This window comes from Schistocerca cancellata, chromosome 1, assembly GCF_023864275.1.
Source record: "Schistocerca cancellata isolate TAMUIC-IGC-003103 chromosome 1, iqSchCanc2.1, whole genome shotgun sequence".
NCBI lineage: Eukaryota > Metazoa > Arthropoda > Insecta > Orthoptera > Acrididae > Schistocerca > Schistocerca cancellata.
This window is the reverse complement of record NC_064626.1, coordinates 531,231,004-531,258,361: the sequence shown is the minus strand read 5'-3', so window position 1 is coordinate 531,258,361 and position 27,358 is coordinate 531,231,004. Positions and strand designations below refer to the sequence as shown.

At 42.2% G+C, this 27,358-nt stretch overlaps 1 protein-coding gene across 1 annotated transcript in view; it reads left to right on the top strand.

The window, feature by feature from the left end:
- Window positions 1–27,358, top strand: part of LOC126188169 (sodium- and chloride-dependent glycine transporter 1-like) — a 248,947-nt gene that overhangs the window by 167,623 nt on the left and 53,966 nt on the right. The window contains exon 8 of the mRNA XM_049929727.1: window positions 23,535–23,772. Within this exon, the coding sequence (XP_049785684.1) occupies window positions 23,535–23,772 (238 nt within the window). The remainder of the gene's footprint in view (window positions 1–23,534; window positions 23,773–27,358) is intronic.

Sequence of the window (27,358 nt, the reverse complement as noted above, 5' to 3'; positions counted from 1 at the left end):
AGAATCATGAAAGAAGGCTGTGCAAGTGGAAGACAATTGGAGACAATGGTGGGTTACACTATAGTAAGCCAGAGAATTTGGAACCATATTTTATACATTAAGATATTCACAGGGGAAGATGTGCACTCTGACCACAATGTATTTGTTGCGAAATATAGATTAAAACTGAAGAAATTGCAAAAAGGCAGGGAATTAAGGAGGGGAAACCTGGATAAGTTGACAGAACCAGAGGTTCCTGAGAGTTCAAGAGAAAGAATTAGGCAGCGCTTGATTGAAGCAGAGGAAAGGAATACGGAAGAATACGAATGAGTTTGTTTTGAGAGATGTATTAGTCAAAGCAGCAGGGATCCAGTAGGTAAGAAAACAAGCCCTAGTAGAAATCGTTGGATACCTGAAGGGGTACTGAAAACAATCGACGAAAATATTAAACAAAAGAATGCAACAAAGAAAGTAGGCGAAAGGGAATACAGGCGCCTAAGAAATAAGATTGGCAGAAAGTGCAAAATTGTTAGGCTGTGGCTAGAGCATAAATACAAGACTGTAGGACCATATATAACTAGATATCGTCTATAGAATGACCTCTGGACACCTTTGGAGAAACGACAAGCAAATTATGAATATTAAGAGCTCAGATGGCAAGCCAGTACTTAGCGGAAAAGGGGAAGCTGACAACGTAAAGGAATATATAGAGCGGCTATACAAGGGAAATAAACTTGAAGACAGTGTTATAGAAAGGGAACAGGCAGTAGACGAAGATGAATGAGGGATATGATACCGGAACAGTTTGTTGGCCGGTCGGACCATCACGAGCTGGGTCAGCATACAATAAGTCTAACTAGTATGGCTTGCAAAACCGACAAACTGATGTTAGTGTTAGATCAACTTAGACGGTAACCACGCAAACACAAAAACAAATCACCACTTGAACCTCCTACAACTTTGTTCCTTTTTTTTAATGGAAAATACTTCAATAGGGCTATAACACTTAAGCCCAAGCCATAATCAAAGATAACTGCAATAAAATTTATTTGTCCACACAACTTCGAAAATGTATATGTATATAATGATATTTTTTTTTTTTTGGTCATCAGTCTACTGACTGGTTTGATGCGGCCCGCCACGAATTCCTTTCCTGTGCTAACCTCTTCATCTCAGAGTAGCACTTGCAACCTACGTCCTCAATTATTTGCTTGACGTATTCCAATCTCTGTCTTCCTCTACAGTTTTTGCCCTCTACAGCTCCCTCTACTACCATGGAAGTCATTCCCTCATGTCTTAGCAGATGTCCTATCATCCTGTCCCTTCTCCTTATCAGTGTTTTCCACATATTCCTTTCCTCTCCGATTCTGCGTAGAAGCTCCTCATTCCTTACCTTATCAGTCCACCTAATTTTCAACATTCGTCTATAGCACCACATCTCAAATGCTTCGATTCTCTTCTGTTCCGGTTTTCCCACAGTCCATGTTTCACTACCATACAATGCTGTACTCCAGACGTACATCCTCAGAAATTTCTTCCTCAAATTAAGGCCGGTATTTGATGTTAGTAGACTTCTCTTGGCCAGAAATGCCTTTTTTGCCATAGCGAGTCTGATTTTGATGTCCTCTTTGCTCCGTCCGTCATTGGTTATTTTGCTGCCTAGGTAGCAGAATTCCTTAACTTCATTGACTTCGTGACCATCGATCCTGATGTTAAGTTTCTCACTGTTCTCATTTATACTACTTCTCATTACCTTCGTCTTTCTCCGATTTACTCTCAAACCATACTGTGTACGCATTAGACTGTTCATTCCGTTCAGCAGATCATTTAATTCTTCTTCACTTTCACTCAGGATAGCAATGTCATCAGCGAATCGTATCATTGATATCCTTTCACCTTGTATTTTAATTCCACTCCTGAACCTTTCTTTTATTTCCATCATTGCTTCCTCGATGTACAGATTGAAGAGTAGGGGCGAAAGGCTACAGCCTTGTCTTACACCCTTCTTAATACGAGAACTTCGTTCTTGATCGTCCACTCTTATTATTCCCTCTTGGTTGTTGTACGTATTGTATATGACCCGTCTCTCCCTATAGCTTACCCCTACTTTTTTCAGAATCTCGAACAGCTTGCATCATTTTATATTGTCGAACGTTTTTTCCAGGTCGACAATTCCTATGAAAGTGTCTTGATTTTTCTTTAGCCTTGCTTCCATTACTAGCCGTAACGTCAGAATTGCCTCTCTCGTCCCTTTACTTTTCCTAAAGGCAAACTGATCGTCACCTAGCGCATTCTCAATTTTCTTTTCCATTCTTCTGTGTATTATTCTTGTAAGCAGCTTCGATGCATGAGCTGTTAAGCTGATTGTGCGATAATTCTCGCACTTGTCAGCTCTTGCCGTCTTCGGAATTGTGTGGATGATGCTTTTCCGAAAGTCAGATGGTATATCGCCAGACTCATATATTCTACACACCAACGTGAATAGTCGTTTTGTTGCCACTTCCCCCAATGATTTTAGAAATTCAGATGGAATGTTATCCATCCCTTCTGCCTTATTTGACCGTAAGTCCTCCAAAGCTCTTTTAAATTCCGATTCTAATACTGGATCCCCTATCTCTTCCAAATCGACTCCTGTTTCTTCTTCTAACACATCAGACAAATCTTCACCCTCATAGAGGCTTTCAATGTATTCTTTCCACCTATCTGCTCTCTCCTCTGCATTTAACAGTGGAATTCCCGTTGCACTCTTAATGTTACCACCGTTGCTTTTAGTGTCACCAAAGGTTGTTTTGACTTTCCTGTATGCTGAGCCTGTCCTTCCGACAATCATATTTTTTTCACATTTTTCCTGCAGCCATTTCGTCTTAGCTTCCCTGCACTTCCTATTTATTTCATTCCTCAGCGACTTGTATTTCTGTATTCCTGATTTTCCCGGAACATGTTTGTATTTCCTCCTTTCATCAATCAACTGAAGTATTTCTTTTGTTACCCATGGTTTCTTCGCAGCTACCTTCTTTGTACCTATGTTTTCCTTCCCAACTTCTGTGATGGCTCTTTTTAGAGATGTCCATTCCTCTTCAACTGTACTGCCTACTGCGCTATTCCTTATTGCTGTATCTACAGCGTTAGAGAACTTCAAAGGTATCTCGTCATTCCTTAGTACTTCCGTATCCCACTTCTTTGAGTATTGATTCTTCCTGACTAATGTCTTGAACTTCAGCCTACTCTTCATCACTACTATATTGTGATCTGAGTCTATATCTGATATACTGACGGATATTTATACAAAAGGTTAGTATTAATCCGAGGTAATTACAGCAAGTTGCGTTCACAAATCCAGAACTTCGACAGTGTTAAGATTGAGTGCTCATTCAAAAATTTCGCTCTATACAAATACTGCGCCTTACCAATATCAAGCAGTCATCAATAGTCCACAGTGACCGCTACATGAAAGCCGTCTCCCTGTGCGGCTAGGGCTAGCAGATACCCCATTTGATGTCCCATGTGATTCTAAAACTCAATTAAAAAAAGAGTTGAACAACGGCGCAATAATTGCACTGTCTATCCCAGTAGTACTCCTATTAGTTGGACCTCTTCACGGATCCACCAAAAAACGATACCACTAGCCACTCAAACAATATTAAAAGCAGTCACTCTGCAGCAACAGGGACGAATTTTAAGTCATCATGGTCACACAGAATCCAGTTGCGACCAGAAGACGCAATCACGTCGTCCGTTGAGACGACCTACCGACCAACCAACGGTCGTTCCCGATGAAATCACAGGGAAGTGAAAGGGCTGCAAGTGAAGTGCCAACTGACAACTTGCCACAAGAGGTCACTTCGACGGATGGGGACACAATGGGCGGCGGCGGCACCACACTTCTGATGGAAAACAAATAGCCATCAGCCTCTCGCGGAACGGAGACTGTGGTCGCTTCCCACCTAACCGGCCAATAGTCGTCCCGACCGCTTAGGCTCGGAGCCCCAACTTCCTCCCAGCGCTGTCCAAAAGAGACATGCACACCGCGAAAATTCGACACATCAGCAGCGGCGCGGCGGCAGGGCCACCGGACGACCAGAGGAGAAACCAAGCAGCGGAAGTCGCCCAGAAGAGAAATCGAGAGGAGGCGACACGTGTCATGTAGTAAAACAGGCCATTTAATTTTCTGTTGTGTGATATCATGTACGAATGCAGACAAGAAAGGAAGAAAATTTGGAAACTTATGTGGAGTAAAGAACAGCCATTTTAGAAACAAGACGTAAAAAATTACACAAATTAAGTTGTAAGCAATGGGCGTCTCCACACAAGTCTATGGGAGCGACTCAGGGTCATTTACGGACAAGAAAGTAAGATCCAACAGTGACAACGAGATATCTGGGAGCTGCGATAGGGTGTACCAGAGTAGATAGATAAAGAAACGTTAGGAAGGAATTAAACATACTGAACGCAAGAAACAAAATGGAAAACAACGTAAGAAATGGGTTTGAACATCTAGAGAGAGTGAACAGTGGTAGGTGACCTTACAAAGTCAGAAATTATATTCTGTTAGGTCGAAGAAGCCTAGGAAGGCGAAGGAAGAGGTGGGTACCGTAACAGGAGAAGGTCGAAGACTAAGTGCGGAAGACGGAGGTCTTACGTTCGCTGAACCGGTGATCTGGGAAACATCTGTTGACGATATTTATAGTGGCTAACTGTCCTGTCTTCTTGCACAAGGAGGTCATAATCTAACTCTGTAACATCTTACATACTGAAAGGAACGCGCAAACAAATTAAAATATTCTGAGGTGTTGAAATATTGGTAAAATTGATTGAGAATCCAATTTGCGGCGTGAACTACTTCACTGTAGTCTCTCATAGACTGATAAAACCGGTTTCGATCCATGCAGGTACATCGTCAGTGTATTTCAGGGCAAGAAATTTTTATATAAAAATAGTATAATAACAAATGGCCTGAGGCGCTATCACAGAAGTATTTACAAAGTCTACTGCCCCATGTAGTCTAAATGGCTTTAATATGCGTTCCAAGGTGCGTTGAGGAGCACTAATGACGCAACCACCAACGGAAGTCAGACTTATTAAAACCAGTTGTAACTGATAACCTAAGTTCGGAGAGCGCCAGACGTCTCAAAAATACAAATGTTGTGAAAGTAATGGTGAGGAAGTCCAACTGGGGCTATAAGAAGATCAAAATGAAAGAATAATTAAAACAATAATGTCGGACTCACATGAGGTAACGCGAAACTGTCAAGACTGTTGAACATCCCAACATTGAGATGACATCGGAGAGTACGCCAGTGTCCACTAGTCCAGTTTTGACAACAGTTATACAAGGTGTTCGAAAAACTTCTAGGACATGTTGAGGGGAGCGAGTTTATAATATTTTGGATTTGAACCTGTGCCCGGAAACATACCGTTTCCGTGTTACAACCATTTGGAAACATGTTGGTAACGCGACCACTTTTACAAGTAATTGATTACGAGTAACACAATACCTTCACTTCTTTTACATTTCTATTCATTAACAGCCAAAAAAATTCCTCCTGTACTCGTTGACGGGTTCTCATCAACATGATGTAGTACGTTCTCTGCCAATTCGGGTGTCAGGCGTCTCGTTGGAGCACCTCAAACATGCCAAGTCGTTTCGTAACTGTGATGAAAAGGGTATGCGATAATCAGACGTTGTCTAGAACGATCTTGATAAAGGAGACGCGCAACTCTTCCATTAGGGCGAGATTCGCCATTCGGAAGGACCATGTCGTTGTATTGTGCAAACGTGTATTCAACCATGTTGCTCTACTAGTCACAGACACGTGAATGAGACTCGAACCAGATGTAAGACGTAGGACAGACGTCAAATGACTTCAACGGATCTGACGTCACCATCCCACGTCATGACCACCAAGTTGCATACCTGCCTAGTAAATTTGTTTTCAAACGGCTGTAGAACAGAAACGGCATGTTACCGGAAATGGGCTCCTATTCAAAACATTATGTACTAACTCTCCTCTACAGCTCCTAGAAGTTTGTAACGGGAATTTCCTAACACGCTGTATATCAACAGAAATGGTAGGTGTCTTCCTAAAATGAGTGTCTGTGAATTGAAATTTCTCACCGTCTTAAATAATATGAAGGAAGCAGGACCTAATGGTGGCACCTTCCAGAAACAGCTACTGTTTATTTGTATAAGGAATGAACATTCATTCCGCATAGTAGTAAGGCCGTCAGAAGTGGCTTCCTGGGTTAAAGGACGACTTAGCCTCCGTGACGAATATGCGGAGTCCAGGTAACAGGAAACCACTAACCACTGTAAACCGGCATGGTGCGCGTATGACAAAAGTGTGAGGCATGCGCGCCACCCACTACTGTGAGGTTCCGAGAAAGCGATACACCGCTTGGACGTTGGAACTCGCGAACAGAACTGAAAATGTATACATCTGTGTTGTCGTCTAAAAGATTTACGTCACGAGCAGAAAGTTTCATTTGAATATTTTAACGGTTTATGAAAGGTTCGGAGCGTTCATGTTAAAATGAAGAAATGATAATGTACCACAGTCCCTGTTTTAATGCGCGCTCGCCTTTGACTGTACGTTGCCACACAGGAGTTTCCAGTAAAATGTATTGCGGGCTTGCGAAAGAATTATAACTCCGTAATTCTGTGTTCGCGGGCCGTACGCACGGCGCGGAGAGGATCTGACAAATGGGCGTGACGGGCTGTTTACCTTATCTCTGTACGTGCCGGCGCGCCGCAGCATCGCCACTTTGCACCATTTACTGGCGGCCATAATGGCGCACAGCCGCACACGGGCTCCGCTGCGCAGTTTGAAGTACGGCGCGCCGGCGCACACAACACGTGTTTACGATCGTGTCCAAAGTGCGGTGCGTCCAGATTTCTCCCTCCCCTGCACGACGAGCGCGTGCTAGGGAAACAGGCGCTGCGGTGGTGCCGGAAGGAAAGAGGTGTTCGCCGCCGAATTTATCTCCCGCAGTTGTGGAGGGTGTCTCCTGCAAAACCCACTCCTGCCTCGCAGAGACACCCTGATTTACGCGTCTCTCTCGCTGCGTTCTCCTTGTATCCGCCGCGCCGCGTCATATTACTCTCGCCGGCGGCCCATCGGCGGAAGAGGTAGGATTTTATCCCCGGCCACAGACTTGTCCACGTCGGGCGACGCTGCGGCGAGGCGATACGAGTGGAAAGGGTGGCGCGGAGGAGTGGGTGGGAAATGGAGAGGCGGCGGCGCGAGCGGGCGTAAATCTCTCTCTAGCGACGTCTCGCGCGTGGTAACGAGCAGACCGGCGTCGCCTTATTAAGGCATCGATCAGGACGCGGAGAGTTAGTGCTTCAGCCCGGCGCGGCGACAGGTTGCTTGGCTGGTGCCCCAGTAACAATGACGTAGACTACTTGCTGCTTCAGCATCGTCAGCCGAAGGAAGCAACAGGAGAGAGCAGTTTACACACAGCAAGGGGGACGGCGCCCTTCGGAGGCACCCCATCTTGATTACAATGGTGCTTTATCAACAGCAAAACTGAGCGGTTTGAAGCAGTCTATTCACTAGATTTGGCACCCTCTGACCATACCTAAAGAAATTTGTGGGTAGAATAAATTCTGAGTACCACGAAGTTCGCAAAGAAATATCGTCTCTGACCAGCAAAGAAGCTTTCGCCTTCCTTCGTAACAATCTATACAACAGTCAATGACGGTAAAACATACGTGTCTGTTCAACTAGTACGTCCATGAAAGTGGCAAGAAGCTCTTTAAACACATTTCAACAGGGGATTCGATTTCTTGTTTTCCACTTTCACTATGCCCGTTGTTTATGTATGCACTGCGGTTTGCAACTCTACAGCTGTGTGGCAGGACCATTCTTTGTGACAAAATTTCTCTACTGAACTAATTAGCAAAACAGAAACTAATCTTGCTGTAGAGATACGAAGACTTTCTGTCCTCAAAGAAAAGGGTCATTCCAATGAGACTAATTGCTCGGCTTAATGCATTGTATTCTTGTGTATACAGACGCTAAGTTCTTATGCTTTGCTATTTCTGTTGGGCCGGCTGCAGTGGCAGAGCGGTTCTAGGCGCTTCAGTCTGGAGCCGCGCGACCGCTACGGTTGCAGGTTCGAATCCTGCCTCGGGCATGGGTGTATGTGATGTCCTTAGGTTAGTTAGGTTTAATTAGGTCTAAGTTCTAGGGGACTGATGACCTCAGATGTTAAGTCCCATAGTGCTCAGAGCCATTTGTTTCGGTAGGCATTGGTTCAAATGACTCTGAGCACTATGGGACTTAACATCTGAGGTCATCAGTCCCCTAGAACTTAGAACTACTTAAACCTAACTAAGCTAAGGACATTACACACACCCATGCCAGAGGCAGGATTCTATCCTGCGACCGTAGCGGTCACGCGGTACCAGACTGTAGCGCCTAGAACCGCTCGGCCACCCCGGCCGGCTCGGTTGGCATTACAAATATTTAAAGACAGAATTTGAAGTTTACCTATGCCGACTAGAACTGGAAACTTATTTTCACCCATATGGCACTTACATATGTAGGGTACCCCAAAATAATGTATAAACTCTTTGAAACTGAACATGTCTTTAATGAAAGGGCTTAGAAATACAAATTTAGAAGTGTTAGGTGCGTCATGGTCCGGCTTAAGGTGGCGACCGTCCATCGCAGTACACCGTCGACAACAAGTTACGACTGAACGACATGCCAACTTCATTGTTTCCAACGGAATAGCAACACAGGCTTGCTCAATTTTCTCTCTAAGATCATCTAGTGTGTGTGGTCTCGCAGCGTAAACCGTATTCTTGAGAGTACCCCAGAAAGAAGTCTAGAGGAGCTAAATCTGGAGATCGAGCGGGGTACTCCACACTCCCTCTCGTCCTATCCATCTGGCAGGGAATGTACGACTGAGAAATGCCCTCACATCCAGGTGAAAGTGAGGTGGCGCTCTATCCTGTTGAAAGTAATAATCTTCATTTCCAAACACGACGCTAAGACCAGGAGTTATCATTTCCAACATTTCCAAGTACCAGTTGCCCGTTACAGTGTTGTCAAAATTACGGCCCGATTAACCTTCTAGAAGACAGACCACACCAGACTGTTACTCCTGGTAGATTAACATGCCTTTGCTCGGTTACGTATGGATTCTCCCTGCATGAAGTTTAAACGTAGCTTCATCTGACCAAAGAAGTCGATCTTGGAAACGTTGCTCTTCCTCACGCCTGTTAATGAACCACTCACAAAATTCGCTTCGCCTGTCAGGATCATCCTTGTTATGAGCATGGAGAAGTCTTGGAATTTAAAGCTTGAAGTTCTGAGACCGCAATATTCTATGAACACTGCATCTGCAGATCCCAGTCTCACGAGAACATTGCCTCACAGATTTCTTCGGGGATTGTGTGTATGCCTGGATTACTACATCAACACTCTCATTGTCTGTTGAACTTTTCTTTCGGCCGCGATCTCCCTTCTTCATATCGTGAACCGTTCTTTCGACTTCAAACTTATCTCTGATTCTTGTGATTGTTACTCTTGTCGGTGGTGGTGTTCCAAATTCAACTCTCCAACGTCGGCGTACCGCATTCATATTTTCTGTTTTCCAGTAACACTTTAGCGCCCATTTCTGATGTTCAAACGACAACGCCTTGTTTGCTGACAATCCTGAAACAAAAGAAAGCATTGTTATGTTTCTTACCGCCTTCTAAATTATTACCCAAAAAATGGTATTTTTGTCTCCTTTAATTAAAGAGATATTCTGTTTCAAAGAGTGTGTACATTATTTTGGGACCCATGTATATCCAGAATTCCAATCTTCAATTTCTTCTTACTTCCACCTACAGAGGTATGTCAACTGATAACAAAAGTATTGCTGTAACATTACTTTCAATTCTTTTCCGTCTCTTCTTTCATTGCCTCTTCTGCACGCAAGTTACACAACGGAGACTTGTGGTCTTTACACACATTTCAGCAGGAGACCCGAGTTCTTATTTTACACTTGTTGTTTGTGTGTATACTGTGATTTATAAGTCTGTAACTGTGTACCAGGCCCATTCTCACACGTATCTAACACATTGTTCCTCTTTATTACTGAAGGCATTCATTAGAAATACATTTAATAGTTAAGCATGCTTTTGTTATTAAACTTCCGAATTACCGTTTCCTTTCCTGACAGTGGACTGACCATCATCCAGAAATTTTCTGTGCTTTATCTCAGGCGTGAGAAGAGTAATAAAGAAGTTTAGCTCAGGGCTGAGAAGTCAGACTGATTCGAAATGGCTTCCATATTTTAACGCTTGTGCCTTTTACAATTGTACGATGATAATACTGCTTTCCCAAGTTCAGGGCAGCTTTCGGGTGCTAAATGTCGTAATAATATACGTAATTCCTCAGATATCTGACCGAAAATCTCTGAGCTCAAATTATTATAGTCAGGTTACTATATCGTCAGCCTTTTGCTCTTTTTTGTGTTTTTTAAGACATATTCACAAATTTTTACAGGCTTTATCTGTACCGTTGCTACCAAATTACCCTTCCCACTAGTTTAACAAACGTTTCCCTTGTACACTACTGCTGTTAGAGCCCTGAAATCTTATTTTCTCTAGTACAATGACTTTGATTAACCTGTATAATGTTAATGAGTTCTGTTAATAAGGTAATTGTGTATTACGAATATTTAGCTGACATAATCTAATTTCTGTTACTGTGGATATTACTTTGTAAACCAGAAGAAATCCTTACAAGATAATGTTTATCGCCCGCATCTCGTGGTCGTGCGGTAGCGTTCTCGCTTCCCACGCCCGGGTTCCCGGGTTCGATTCCCGGCGGGGTCAGGGATTTTCTCTGCCTCGTGATGGCTGGGTGTTGTGTGCTGTCCTTAGGTTAGTTAGGTTTAAGTAGTTCTATGGGACTGATGACCATAGATGTTAAGTCCCATAGTGCTCAGAGCCATTTGAACCATTTTTAACATTTATCCAACATGTTGTAAATAGAGAATCTCGGTGATTAAAGTCATTATCTGATCGTCATCCGAATTCAATACAAACATTAAACTTAGTTACGAAATACATTACCTGTAGTATGTAGACGTCACTTACAGGACACATTGTGAGTCTAGCCTATGAAAAAGCTCTACACGTCTATTACCATTAACTTGATAATGAATTAGTTGATGAAAACTATTCAGTTTTACTAAGAATATGACGTGTCAGCCAAAGAAGAACTTCACCTGAGGTGTTCACGTTTCTAGACGGAACTCCCCAATAATGCATTACATAAAAAAGTATCACAAGCAGCTTTCCGAAGTAATGGGTACTTTTTTCTTTGCCCGAAAAATAAAACAAAAAGCAAGTAAAAGTAATACATGAATACGTGTGTCAGTGCACATGTCTGAAAACAAGCCTGTGTACGGATTGGCCAGGCAGCTCAACTAATAATAGTCTTTAAATGTAACAACAAGTTTACTGTTACCAGTCACCGTTCTATTTATTTCCACGACGCGTTTCAAAGGTTTAAACCTCCATCATCGGGTGGATTTAAATTACTTAGTATGACATTTGTGTGTGGGTTGTGTTACGATTTTTTGGAGGAAGTTGTGGCACTGCCTCCAGTGGTCACAGGTTCCTTTCACTGTCGTGACACAGCACATGTATATTGTCACATTTGTAAACAAATATGGCCATATTTAGTGGATTACTCCTACTACCTTTCTTGAATATTGGTGTGAGCTGTGCAACTTTCCTGTCTTTGGGAACGGACCTTTCGTCGAGTGAACGGTTGTGTATGATTGCCAAGTATGGAGCTAATGCATCAGCATACTCTGTAAGGAACCTAATTGGTATGCAGTCTGGACCAGAAGACTTGCTTTTATTAAGTGATGTAAGGTACTTCACTACTACGTTACTCATGTTGGCAGCTGTTCTTGATTCGAATTTTGGAATATTTACTTCGGCTTCTTCTGTGAAGGCATTTCCGAAGGCTGTGTTTTGGCAGCACTGTCTTCAATAGTATCTCCATTGCTATCGCGCATAGAAGGCATTGATTGTTTCTTGCCGCTAACTTACTACACATACGACCAGAATCTCTTTGGATTTTCTGCCAGGTTTCGAGACAAAGTTTCGTTGTGGAAACTGTGATAGGCATCTCGCATTGAAGTGCGCCCTAAATTTCGAACTTGTGTAAAAGATCGCCAATCTTGTGGATTTTGCGTCTGTTTAAATCTGGCATGTTTGTTTCGTTTTTTCTGCAACAGTTTTGTGTACCAAGGAGGATCAGCTCCGTCGTTTGTTTATTTATTTGGTATAAATCTCTCAACTGCTGCCGATAGCCGGCCGCGGAGGCCGAGAGGTTGTAGGAGCCCCAGTCCGGAACCGCGCTGCTTCTCTGGTCGCAGGTTCGAATCCTGCCTCGGCCATGGATGTGTGTGATGTCCTTAGGTTTAAGTAGTTCTAAGTCTAGGGCACTGATGACTTCAGATGTTGAGTCCCATAGTGCTCAGAGCCATTTGATCCAGTTTGCTGCCGGTACTATTTCTTTGAATTCAAGGCGCAACTGGTTTACACTTATATTATTAATTTGGAAGGAGCGCAGATTGTCTCTCAGGAATGCGTCAAATGTATTTTTATCTCTTTTTTGAGCAGGTATATTTTTTGTTTATTTTTGGAGTATTTTGGAGGTTACAATATTCATTCTCGCTACGACAACCCTGTGTCCAATAATTCATGTATCCGTTTTGATGCTCGTTATTAACTCAGGATTATTTGTTTCTAAGAGGGCAAGTGTGTTTTCACAACCGATTACTATTCGCGTGGGCTTGTGAACTAACTGCTCGGCACAATTTTCAGAGAACGCGTTTAGCACAATTTCGGATGATGTTTTATGCGTACCTCCGGAATTAAATATGTATTTTCGCCAACATATCGAGGGTAAATTAAAGTAACCATCAACTATAATCGTATGAGTCGGGCAAGTGTTTGAAATCAAACTCAAGTTTTCTTTGAACCTTTCAGCAACTGTATCATCTGAATTGGGAGGTCGGTAAAAGGATCCTATTATTATTTTATTCCGGTTGCCAACAATGACCTCTGCCCATACTAACTCACAGGAACTATCTACTTCAGTTTCGAGACAAGATAAAGTACTTCTAACAGCAACAAACACGCCACCGCCAACCGTGTTTAGCCTATCCTTTCGGAACACCGGCATATTCTTCGCATAAATTTCGGCTGACCTTATATCCGGCTTTAGCCAGCTTTCAATGCCTATAACGATTTGAGCATCAGTGTTTTCTGTTAGCGCTTGGAGCTCTGGCACTTTCCCAACACAGCTACGACAATTTACAACTGTTGTACCGATGGTTCCTGTATCTACGTTCTTCCTGTGTTCGGCTTGCACCCTTTGTGACGGAAGCCCTTCTTGTATTTTCCCGAGACCCTTTAACCTAAAAAACCGCCCAGTCCTCGCCACACAGCCCCTGCTACCAGTGTAGCCGCCTTTGCGTATATTGGGCACCTGACCTATTTAGCGGAACCTGAAATCCAACTACCCTTTGGCGCAAGTCGAGGAATCTGCAGCCTACACGGCTGCAGAACCATCTGAGCCTCTGATTCAGACCCGAAGTCCGCAATTGGTCCTGTCGACTATGCTGCAAATGGTCAGCTCTGCTTTCATCTTACGAGCAAGACTGTCACCCTTTGCCACTTCTGTTAGCCGCACACATCATTGATACCGACGTGAGGAACCACCTGCAGTTGGTTGCACCCTGTTCTCTTCATGGCATCTGGGAGGACCCGTTCCGCATCTGGAATGACTCCACCCGGTATGAACACGGAGTGCACATTGGTTTCCTTTACCCTCTTGGCAGCCTTGTCCCTAAGGGTCCCAATAACGCGCCTAACGTTGAATAATTTTGAATAATTATGCAATATTTTCGTTTTTTCTCCCCCAATTTCATCTATGAATTGTAGCACATAAATTAATGTAAATCATTCACCACTAACTGCTCTTCGAGCCTGTAAAGCAATTCGTGGATCTGCGCGTGGATAATTGAATATGAAATATTGTATTTGTTCATTTCCCGCCGTCTTGTTCGAGACCCTGAAAACTGTTTTTGCGATGGAGAACATAATGACTATAGTTTCCAGTCTGCAGTTCCACATTCTTCTTGTGCTCTCCGAAAGAAGTATTTCTACTCTCTACTTATTCAGCGGGATCAGGAACTATGATTATAAATAAAATTTTTGATTTCTAAGTGATTCATATATTCAATAAAATTTCACACGCACAAAATAATAATCTTCCTGTTAAGAATGGTAACAATAATAATAATAATAATAATAATAATAATTACATATTGGATAACCACAGCGACTGCATAGAAGCGATGGAAAAAATAGATGCCTATAAATATCTAGGATACAGACAAAAAATAGGAATAGATAATACAAATATTAAAGCAGAACTAAAAGAAAAACATACACAAAGACTAACAAAAATACTGAAAACAGAATTGACAGCAAGAAACAAGACAAAAGCTATAAATACTTATGCTATACCAATATTGACCTACTCATTTGGAGTAGTGAAATGGAATAACACAGACCTAGAAGCACTCAATACACCTACACGATCACAATGCCACAAATATAGAACAGAAAGATTCACATTAAGCAGAAAGGAAGGAGGAAGGGGATTTATCGACATAAAAACCTACATTATGGACAGGTAGACAATTTAAGGAAATTCTTTCTCGAACGAGCAGAAACTAGCAAAATACACAAAGCAATCACTCATATAAATACATCGGCTACACCACTGCAATTTCATAACCACTTCTACAACTTTCTAGATCACATAACATCAACAGATACGAAGAAAGTAAATTGGAAAAAGAAAACACTACATGGCAAGCACCCGTATCATCTAACACAGCCACACATCGATCAAGACGCATCCAACACATGGCTAAGAAAAGGCAATATATACAGTGAGACGGAAGGATTCATGATTGCAATACAGGATCAAACAATAAACACCAGATATTACAGCAAGCATATTATTAAAGGTCCCAATACCACAACAGATAAATGCAGACTTTGCAAACAACAAATAGAAACAGTAGATCACATCACAAGCGGATGTACAATACTAGCAAATACAGAATACCCCAGAAGACATGACAATGTAGCAAAAATAATACATCAACAGCTTGCCTTACAACATAAACTTATAAAACAACACGTTCCCACATACAAGTATGCACCACAAAATGTACTGGAGAATGATGAATACAAATTATACTGGAACAGAACCATTATAACAGATAAAACAACACCACATAACAAACCTGACATCATATTAACCAATAAAAAGAAGAAATTAACACAACTAATCGAAATATCCATTCCAAATACAACAAATATACAAAAGAAAACAGGAGAAAAAGTTGAAAAATACAGGCTGAGGAAGTCAAGGACATGTGGCATCAGGATAAAGTTGACATTATACCAATTATACTATCAACTACAGGAGTCATACCACACAATATCCAGCAGTACATCAATGCAATACAGCTACATCCAAACTTATATATACAACTACAGAAATCCGTAATTATTGATACATGTTCAATCACCCGAAAGTTCCTAAATGCAATATAACATATACCGTACAGTTAAAAGGAAGTCGCGCTTGATCAAGGTCCGCGTCACTTTCCATTTTTGACCAGACATAACGTCTGAGAAAAGAAAGAAAGAAATAATAATAATAATAATAATAATAATGTTGTCTCTATAATGAACAGCGCTATGAGCAGTTCAGAGGCGACGTCTACTGTAAGTTCCAATTAAATGGTCTATCGCCCTTACTTGTAATCATCAGAGTTAATTGCTCGCCACGAAAGTGGAAAATAATGTCACTACTTGCAACGCGGTTTGGTTAACACCACAGGCGACACACAAACAGTTAGTTCCGCGAAATCTAAGAGATCCAGGACAGTATACAGCCCTCGCGAACTCACTTTCTATTTGTACCGAAAACAGGAGTTTAGGAGCAGCCTGGCAGTGACATCACCCTAGGCAGCGCGTAAGCAGGCGATTGACCGACGCGGACTGGTTGATAGCTGTGTGCGAAGTGTGTGTTATTTATATATAGCTCAGCGGAAGGCCAAACGGAACATCTGCCGTCATTTGCTCTAAGGCTAGGTAGCAGTATCCAAATGTCCGCTTTCTCAGACACGTTATTTTCTAACACTGTTGTGTATCAATTTACAGTCTTCGTAATTTTTATATGAATGGAGTTAAGTTGGCTTTAATTGCAGAAAAAGCTTCAGCTCAACTGCATTTAAACTTTGCCGGCTAGAATTTTTAGAGCGGAACCGACAGTAGAACACGAATACTTCTTTAAAAGTCCTTACATTGACTGTTGTTTAGAATAAGATCTTGAAACTTATTATAGCTTTATTATTTAACGCATGTAATCAAGTGGTGTAATCAGAACTGTCTATCATTAATATAATAGATACTTAATATACTACAAATGGGGACGTTTATGTTCCAAATTTAGTTTTTAGTCAATTACTTGAAAACTATTAGAGGTAGCTTAATGGAGTCACATGGTTAATGTTTTTATACCACACTGAAGCTTCTTACTGATTTTCATCTTTCTGAGTCTAATATTTAGCGCCTTCAATTTTTCGTAAAAACGCCGATTTTGACGAAAATATTACTCTCATCGAGTTGAAATTTGTAACAGTTAATTTTGACATACAATTGCATATTCTGTCCAATTTTTGGCTTTCTGGCTTTATTATTTAGCGACATTTGTTTTTTTTATTTAAAACGATGTATTTAGAGAAACATATTCGTCTGATGACTCTCAGATTTAACAATTTAAGCATTAATATAGTGAAGCATATGTTGACAAAGTTTGGAAAAGCTACTTTGATTTTTAATTTCATTGTTACATTAGGGCGCAGTGCTTTGTATGCTACGCACAGACACTTTATGATGTGGTGTGCCGGCCGCGGTGGTCTCGCGGTTGTAGGCGCTCAGTCCGGAACCGCGCGACTGCTACGGTCGCAGGTTCGAATCCTGCCTCGGGCATGGATGTGTGTGATGTCCTTAGGTTAGTTAGGTTTAAGTAGTTCTAAGTTCTAGGGGACTGATGACCACAGATGTTAAGTCCCATAGTGCTCAGAGCCATTTTATGATGTGTGTTAGTAGCAGCGAACTGGGGTAAGTCCCGGCACATCCGCTCGCCTCCTTATCTCTCAGTGATACAGCGCTTGTTTCGCCACAAATGGCCAGACGTCTAGTGTAACGAAAGAAACAAACTATTATTTTCTTAGAAGTGCTTCTGTAATTAGTCACTTCTGATGGCTTCAGTTCATTTTGAAACACTAAAACAACTGGCTGCTCTTTAGTTTCTGATTCGTACAAATACATGCGTATTTAGTCATTTGCTCTGGAATTTCTTGAACATTTCCTTTTAGACATTGAAATGAGCCTCTTTTTTCAGGTTTAGTTGAATAGTGAGCAATGTATTGGGAGCAGGTCGTTTTCTCAGCTGAAGGGGCGCATGTAAAATCGAGTGTACTACGGTCTTCTTTATATCCTGTGAACCATACTACGGAACACCGTATGTGTGACAAATGGTCATGGGATAAATTTTACGGAGAGCTACCACTAAAAGGTAAAACAGTAGCGCTCCTTCGTAGTGGATATTGTGCTTAAGACGCTACGTATTCCCATGAGGTAATTTTGTAAGTAGGCTGTTTAGGTTTTTATAATGGTAACGCCACGTAGCGCTCTGTATGAAAATCACTGGCTGTGCTGTGTGCAGTCTGTGGCTGGTTTGCATTGTTGTTGGCCCTTGTAGTGTTGGGCAGTTGGCTGTTAACAGCGCGTAGCGTTGCGCAGTTGTAGGTGAGCCGCCAGCAGTGGTGGATGTGGGGAGAGAAATGGCGGAGTTTTGAAATGTGTAAGACTGGATGTCATGAACTGCTATATATATTATGACTTTTGAACACTATTAAGGTAAATACATTGTTTGTTCTCTATTAAAATCTTTCATTTGCTAGCTATGCCTATCAGTAGTTAGTGCCTTCAGTAGTTTGAATCTTTTATTTAGCTGACAGTAGTGGCGCTCGCTGTATTGCAGTAGTTCGAGTAACGAAGATTTTTGTAAGGTAAGTGATTTGTGAAACGTATAGGCTAATTTAGTCAGGGCCATTGTTTTGTAGGGATTATTGAAAGTCAGATTGCGCTGCGCTAAAAAAAAATATTGTGTGTCAGTTTAAGCACAGATTGAAGTAACTACACTACGCAAAGCTACAATAAAGCAGAAAAGAAACTGGGCGCACTGTACGAGAAATCTTTAACAGAAGTAGGGCACAGATTACTCTTTTTTCGAAGACTGCGTATTTAGATTCCAATAACTTTGTTGAATGCAATATAGTTGCAGCAGCAGCAGCAGCAGCAGTGGCATCTAATATTGCGTTAGCTACGGAGTCCAGGGCACGAGAAAATGGAGCACAGGACCAACTAATGCTGAAGTAATGAGACGTTGTTACAGCTTTCTCGTACTGCCTGATTTCAGAGTCGACTTGTCCTCTGAAACCCTGCACAGAAGTCTCTTGAGAAAGCTGTGTTTCAGAGAAACTATTCGTTAGTTATAAGGAGAGCAAACAGTCGAAGATGCAAATGAATTCCTCTTTCTTTTTGAAAGAGAAATCGGCCGACCTATTTAAATTTTCCATCATGCAATTTTGCTAACGAGATATCCGTAAGCTGTCGCTGTAAGTTAGATTGTGTTTACTGACACTTTAGCTCTCAAATAGCGTTACTGTATTTTGTGCGGTACAGTAACAAATTACTGCAGATTTCTTGGCGGGTTTCATGAATGTAATCTTTAGCTGAAAAATTACTTGCGGTGTAGACAGCAATATGGTATTTAGGTTTTCCTTGATTTCACAAACTATTTTAAGCTGAATACAGGTACAGTTCCTTGGAAAAGGACACGACCACGATCTATTTTTTTCTCCATTCTGATTCTACGGAGTTTGACAGAACGCTTAAGAGCCTTGATGGTTCTTCACCTAGAACGAATTACCCATTTAGATCTGGAAAGAGCCTGTTTACTTTTCTGGAAATTTCAACATAGTACTGCTGTCACAATATGACTTCTTTAAATACATGGTAGGAAATTTTGGACATATTATGTCTTTCTTCAGACAGCTGCGTCTGGATCGTACTTTTAACTTACATCACCGTAAGTGCGGAACGCGTGTCGGCCGAGAACATAGTTAATCTCGTGCAGTTGCGTTACTGGCTACTAGCGAAGCAACTTTTTAAGGCTTTCGCTAACAAATAAGTATCGGAAATAAATATCTAAAAATCGAAATCGACTGTTGATGGTCTTTAATTTATAAAACCTGCACTTTTTACTAATTTGAAGGTGGTAACAACAATAAGAGAAACTATGGAATGTTTGTAGTTCCTATATCGACAACAAAGGTCTTCATTAAGTAAACCAACTTACCCCTGTAACCAAGGTAGCGGCATCATTTGTACCGAGTCTCCAATCTGTGTGGCGGTCGCAGCTGGACCTTAACACGTCGGAGAAGATCGGAAGATTCGATGAATCGTATGGATCTGGAGTGACAGGGGAGGCGTCAGATACTGATCACTTACCGTTGGCTGAGTTGGGTTGCTCCCATACGTGACTCGAATATTTTGGCTTAGACTGTTGAGTGTCGTAGCCGAAATTTCTGTACCGATGCCAATTACTTTATTCACGGCGTTGGCGTTGGTTAAAATCGTCACGAAATCTCGATCTCACGTCATTTGGCGATTTACAAACCCATGTGCATAATAATCCAAACACGTAATTAATATGCTTTTCAAACGCGGATGAACAGCAGATAAAGGTTTCGTAGTACGTAATTTGAAGATCTCGGCTGTTAAGGGGCGATCGATGAGAAACATAGTTATTGTATGTAAAACGTGGAAAACTGTGTGCTTTATTTATATTAGGTGATACTTTCACAATAAACCGAGATACAACAGCTCTGTCTCATTTTTTAGATTCTTGCTAATGGCAACATTGTCAGGATGTGTGCGTGTAAACAGTCGTAGGTGTCAACGAATGGTTGCCAGTTGCGTTATTCGTGCCTTTTCTGGCACGATTTGTACGAATCTGAGGCTTCTGTGGATAACTACGATTCAGATAAAGATCCTTAATATATTACTGAACGCAAATGCGTATAAAAAGTTGCTGCTAATTAGGTAAATATGAATATTTATTTCAGCATGTAAATAATGTTTTGTCCCTTACCGAATTAACGTGACAGGGCGATGATATAAATGTTAAGAGCAACCTCTTACATTGTTTATATGCTGTAGTAAGGTGCTTATTAAGATTAATTTTATGATGTGCTGAATTACAGATTATACTTTGAAATTCTTATGCTTTACTACTGAAAAGATTGTTATCACAGATCTTAGTACCAAATACTGAAACAATTAGGATCTTTGAAATCTATTTTTAGAGCTTTCACAGTGAAGCTTGTATAATTCGCCCAGCAAGGATTCTGTTGTAAGTCGAAACTAACCTACATTAAGTGCACTCACTTTGCGAGTATACAAGTTGAAATACCCGTCGACGAATTTTTAACGATAAAATTTTGGGTACAAAATCAAATGGCTCTGAGCACTATGGGACTTAACATCTGAGGTCATCAGTTCCCTAGACTCAGAACTACTTAAACCTAACTAACCTAAGGACATCACACACATCCATGCCCGGCGAAGGATTCGAACCTGCGACCGCAGCAGCAAAGCAGTTCCGGGCTGAAGCGCCTAGAACCGCTCAGCGACAGCGGCCGGCCTTTTGGGTACAATATACCGTTTTAAAAACGCAGTAAAACAAACAAACAAATAAACAAGAAACAGAGAAAACGAAGCATCATGAAGGAATTATCCTAATGGGACAATTGTGTAAATGTATGACACACAAAAATGGCAATAGAACTGCTATATGTTGAAAAACAGTGTGACAAAAAGGAAAAGTACAAAATTTCAAGCACCAGAGAGAAAGCTGTTTAGCTTAGAAATCACGAATCAGACGCTGATCTGACATTCATTGAACTTGCTTTGTAATTAAGGCGAAACGCGTCTGGGTGCACAAGGTAAATAAAAAAAAAACTTAATCTCCAAAATGCCAAATGCGTTTTTCTTTTCAACTACTGTAATGTGTATACATTTGTTGCGAAAATGGCCCGCACAAGAAACTTGTTAATGAAGCTATAGGATTTGGCGCACATGGCGGTATCCAGCCAGAGGGCAGGATCCCTCCGCCAGGGTCACATCAGCGAAACAAGAGAAGTAGCCGAACTATGGTTCCACAACGACATATGTAGCATTCCTTGCTCACGTACTCCAATAAATACTTTTTAATGACTCATCGAAGAAACATACCAACAGCCATAATTCTTCCTAAATTTTTATTATTGAAGCAATTAGTTTCTACGCCTCATTACTGTCATCTTCAGGCCCCTATGTGAAAAACGAATGTATAAGTCCAAACATTGGCGCGCATAGATCAGATACCATATGTATTAAACTGGATACAAAGGACTTCGATTTACTCAACGTGTAAACTCCAAACCCACGACAGCAAGAAGATAACGCTAATGGAGCGTCGAAACTGGTTGCTTAAATAGTTAATAAAATTTCAGGAAGAATTATGGCTGTTGGTGTCCCATTTCTAGGAGTTATCGATCATCCGCAGTCCAACATCCACAGCTATATGACGGACCTACACTACTGGCCATCAAAATTGCTACACCACGAAGATGACGTGCTACAGACGCAAAATTTAACCGACAGGAAGAGGATGCTGTGATATGCAAATGATTAGCTTTTCAGAGCATTGACACAAGGTAGGCGCCGGTGGCGACACCTACAACGTGCTGACATGAGGAAAGTTTCCAACCGATTTCTCATACAGAAACAGCAGTTGACCGGCGTTGCATGGTGATACGTTGTTGTGATGCCTCGTGTAAGGAGGAGAAATGCGTACCATCACGTTTCCGACTTTGATAAAGGTCGGATTGTAGCCTATCGCGATTGAGGTTCAACGTATAGCGACATGGCTGCTCGCATTGGTCGAGACCCAATGACTGTTAGCAGAATATGGAATCGGTGGGTTCAGGAATGTAATACGGAACGCCGTACTAGATCCCAACGGCTTCGTATCACTAGCAGTCGAGATGACAGGCATCTTCTCCGCAAGGCTGTAATGGATCGTGCAGCCACGTCTCGATCCCTGAGTCAACAGATGGGGACGTTTGCAAGACAACAACCATCTGCACGAACAGTTCGACGACGTTTGCAGCAGCATGGACTATCAGCTCGGAGACCATGGCTGCGGTTACCCTTGCCGGCCGGTGTGGCCGTGCGGTTCTAAGCGCGTCAGTTTGGAACCGCGTGACCGCTACGGTCGCAGGTTCGAATCCTGCCTCGGCATGGATGTGTGTGATGTTCTTAGGTTAGTTAGGTTTAAGTAGTTCTAAGTTCTAGGGGACTGATGACCTCAGTAGTTAAGTCCCATAGTGCTCAGAGTCATTTGCGGTTACCCTTGACGCTGCATCACAGACAGGAGCGCCTGCGATGGTGTACTCAACGACGAACCTGGGTGCACGAATGGCAAAACGTCATTTTTTCGGATGAATAAAGGTTCTGTTTATAGCGTCATGATGGTCGAATCCGTGTTTGGCGACATCGCGGTGAACACACATTGGAAGCGTGTATTCGTCATCGCCATACTGGCGTATCACCCGGCGTGATGGTATGGGGTTCCATTGGTTACCCGTCTCAGTCACCACTTGTTCGCATTGACGGCACTTTGAACAGTGGACGTTACATTTCAGATGTGTTACGACCCGTGCCTCTACCCTTTATTCGATCCCTGCGATACCCTATATTTGAGCAGGATAATGCACGACCGCATGTTCAGGTCCTGTACGGGCCTTTCTGGATACAGTAAATGTTCGACTGATGCCCTGTCCAGCACATTCTCCAGATCTCTCACCAACTGAAGACGTCTGGTCAATGGTGGCCGAGCAACTGGCTCATCACAATACGCCAGTCACTACTCTTGATGAACTGTGGTATCATGTTGAAGCTGCATGGGCAGCTGTACCTGTACACGCCATCCAAGCTGTGTTTGACTCAATGCCCAGGAGTATCAAGGCCGTTATTACGGCTAGAGGTGGTTGTGCTAGGTACTGATTTCTCAGGATCTATGCACCCAAATTGCGTGTAAATGTAATCACATGTCAGTTCTAGTGTAATATATTTGTCCAATGAATACCCGTTTATCATCTGCATTTCTTCTTGGTGTAGAAATTTTAATGGCCAGTGGTGTACAAAAACTGATGACGTGAGTTTCTGGCTACAATACCTATTACGCTCTGATTGACAATAAAGTGCTCTTGGCTGCAAGAACAAGAAATTGTACAGGCAACGTTGACTCAGAACGAGGTGGTGCCCGCAGGGACGCCATCGTGGTGTCGGCGACGAACGCTCTGACGGGCGTGCTGGCGGGCTTCGTGGTGTTCAGCGTGCTGGGCTTCATGGCGCACCAGATGGGCGAGTCCGTGTCCGAGGTGGTCGCCTCCGGCCCGGGACTCGCCTTCGTCGCCTACCCGGAGGCGGTGCTGCGCATGCCGCTGCCGCAGCTCTGGTCGGCGCTCTTCTTCTTCATGCTCTTCGTGCTCGGCATCGGCTGCCAGGTGGGCCAACGGCGGCGGCGCGCCGCCCGGACGATATGCTGTCAACATGACCTCCAGTATAAGGCGTTCCAAAAAGATTTACCCGGTTTCATAACACCCTGTCTCCTGCCTGATTATGATGGAAACTTTCACTTGTTAATGTCTACATATATATAGCTACTCCGCAATCCACCGCACGGCGGATTGCGGAGGCTACACATTACTACTTCCATTAGGCATTTCCTCTTCAGTTACACCCGCACCAACAGAGCTTGGTTTTTCCACGCATTGTATGTCGAAGGCAGGAGAAACTCTCTGCATTCAGATTCAAATGCCGGTTCTATATATTTTCTCAATTGAGTTCCCTTCCAGAGATTCCCATTTGAGTTCCTGAAGCATGTTCGTAACACTTTCGTGTTGTTAGATCCTACCAGTAACAAATCTAGCAGCCCACCTGCGAATTGCTTTGATGTCTTCCTTTAATCCGACATGGTACGGCCACGAAGCACTCTAACAGTACTCAAGAACAGGACGCACTGCCGCGGTCTCCTTTACGGATAAACTACATTTTCGTAGAATTCTCCCAATATACCGAAGTCAACCATTTACCTTCCCTACCACAACTCTCTCAAGCTCGTTCCATTTCGTATCACTCTGCAACGTTGCTCTTAGATATTTCACCTACGTGGCTGTGTGTATCAGGACACAGCTAATGCTGAATCCGAACATTACGGGTTCTTATTCAGCCGCATTAACTTACATTTTTCTACAATTAGACTTAGCTACCACTCGTCACGTCAACTATAAATTTTCTCTAAGTCATCTTGTATCTTCTTACAGTCACATCTTACCGTACACAACGGTATCATCAGCAAAGAACCGCAGATTACTGCGCATCTTGTCCGCCAATTAATTTATGCATACAGTGAACAACAGCGGCCCTATGACACTTCCCTGGCCACTCCTGACGACATCCTTGTCTCTGATGAACGTTGGTCGTCCAGCATAACATTCTGGCTTCTATAACTCAAGACATCTTCATGCCATATAAGTATCTGTGAACTTAATCCGTATGCTCGTACCTTATTTAACATTGCAAAAATAGACAATGTCTGCAGGGATACCGCAATCACTTTTTATATACTGTTACTTATAATCCGTCTTGATTGCAAAAATGTTTATTCACATGACCAGTTTCGGTTTCTCTAAAACCATCTTCAGATCTGAAATGACAATGATATTAATTTACTGTTTCACAGATACAAGCCTACTTCATCCTACCCGATCAACATCAAATGTACCAGAACGTGCCTGCAATTTCGGTTACAGGAGTAACCCGTCCACACTCAGCAAACTTCACATGCTGCGTCACATTCAACTGGTTGGCAGAATGCACGTCATTTATATTAGATATGCACATACTGTATTAAGTAGATTTTTCTAATTTCCTTTTATCTCTTAAAATACTTAGTTAAGATCTGTAGTTGTCAAGATTAAAATCTGTACTTGTCAAAATTAACATTCACAATAAAATTATCGTTTTTGTACGATCGAAAACAAAGGGCGATTTCTATATCCATGGTGCTGGTGTACTACTAGATTCAGGGAGCACACCTACTCTCAAAACAAAACAGCGTTTGGGGCGCATATGACTGCCTTAAAGCACTGAGTCACGAACATTGAACAAAACTTAGAAATCCTACATAGAGCTCATAAGGGATGGTTTCTTAACATTTTAGAAGAAGTTGAAATATGCACCCACAAAAAGAAAGACCTTGATTTAATCCTCAACGAACAAAGCGAGTTCAATCATAATACCAATTTTAGTATTCATGACGACTTACTGAAATGATCACTGTTGCGTATAGAAGTCCAAGCCGAAGGATGAGAGATGGTGCACAATGAAACAGCTGAAAGATGCGTGCAGCGCCTAGCGTCTTTGACGGGGCCCTCCTGCACGGCCCTCTTACTCACGGCGATGGACATCAGACGACTGAACGGCTTGCGGCACAACACTGAAATAGCGGGAACCACGGAAGCAGACCATGGTGGAAATCAAGACTACACCTGCACGATGGATATAGAAATCGCCCTTTGTTTTCGATCGTACAAAAACGATAATTTTATTGTGTATTTTAATGTTGACAAGTACAGATTTTAACCTTGACAACTACAGATCTTAACTAAGTATTTTTAGAGATGAAAGCAAATTAGAAAAATCTAGTTAATTCAGTATGTGCATATCTAATGTAACAAATGTACCAGACGCCACCTGTAGGGAAGAGTTTTATAATTAATATAAATGACGTGCATTCTGCCAACCAAATGAATGTGACGCAGCATGTGAAGGTTGCTGAGTGTGGACGGGTTACTCCTGTAACCGAAATTGCAGGTACGTTCTGGTACATTTTATGTTGATCGGGTAGGATGAAATAGACTTGCATTTGTGAAATAGTAGGTTAGTATTATTGTGATTTCAGGTCTGAAGATGAATGTAGAGGAACCGAAAGCGGTCACGTGAATAAACATTATTGCAATCATGACGGATTATAAGTAACCTTCTTTAACATGCTGCAATGAAGCATTGTGTCAAATGTTTTCCAGAAATCTAGAAATACGGAATCTGCCTGTTGCCCTTCACCAATAGTTCACAGTATATCATGTGAGAAGAGCGATTATTTCTAAAATCGTGCTGATTCGTACACATAATATTCTCGGTCTCAATAAAATTTATTGTATTCGAACTGGAATATGCAGAAGACTAAGGGGTATTGGTCTGTAATTTTGCGGGTCCGTTCTTTTTCCCTTCTTATATACAGGAGTCACCTGCGCTTTTTTCCAGTCGCTTGAGATTTAGTGCTGGGCCAGAGATTCGCGATAAATGCAAGCTAGACAAGGGGCCACTGACGCAGAGTATTCTTTGTACAAGCAAACGAACTGGGATTCCATTCGGACCTGGTGACTCATTTCTTTTCAACTCGTTCAGTTGTTTCTCTACGCCTGGGATGCTTATTACCATACCATCCATACGGGAGTCTGTTCGATTGTCAAAGGACGGTATGTTTGTTCGATTTTCCTGTTTGAACGATTTCTCGAATGTGAAATTTAGAACTTGGCTTTCTTTTTGCTATCGTGAACCGCCACACCACACGGCTCAACAAGTGAGTGGAAGCCTTAGACCCACTTAGCGATATTACATACGGTCAGAGTTTTTTCGGATTCTCTGCCAGATCTTTTGCCAAGGTACTACGGTGGTAGTTGTTGAATGGTTCGCGCACAGATATTTTCACAGACCCACGAATCTCTATTAACCTTTTCTTGTCGTTATTTGTGCGTTCTCTTTTGAACCGACAATGCAACAGCTTCTGCGTCCTCAGCGTTTTCCGAGTCTCGTTATTAAACCGGGGGCGCGCTTTTCCGTCCTTAGTTCACTTACTAGGCACATAATTCGCCTGACCACGCTTTACAATCTGCTTAAGCTTTGCCCCTAATTCCTCTACGTCTCTCTTAGTGGAACTAAGTGATGCCAGTTCACTGTCTAATTCAGATGCTAAAACTGTTTATCTGGTCTATATAGAATAAACACTCTCTTAGGCTTCTTGACTGA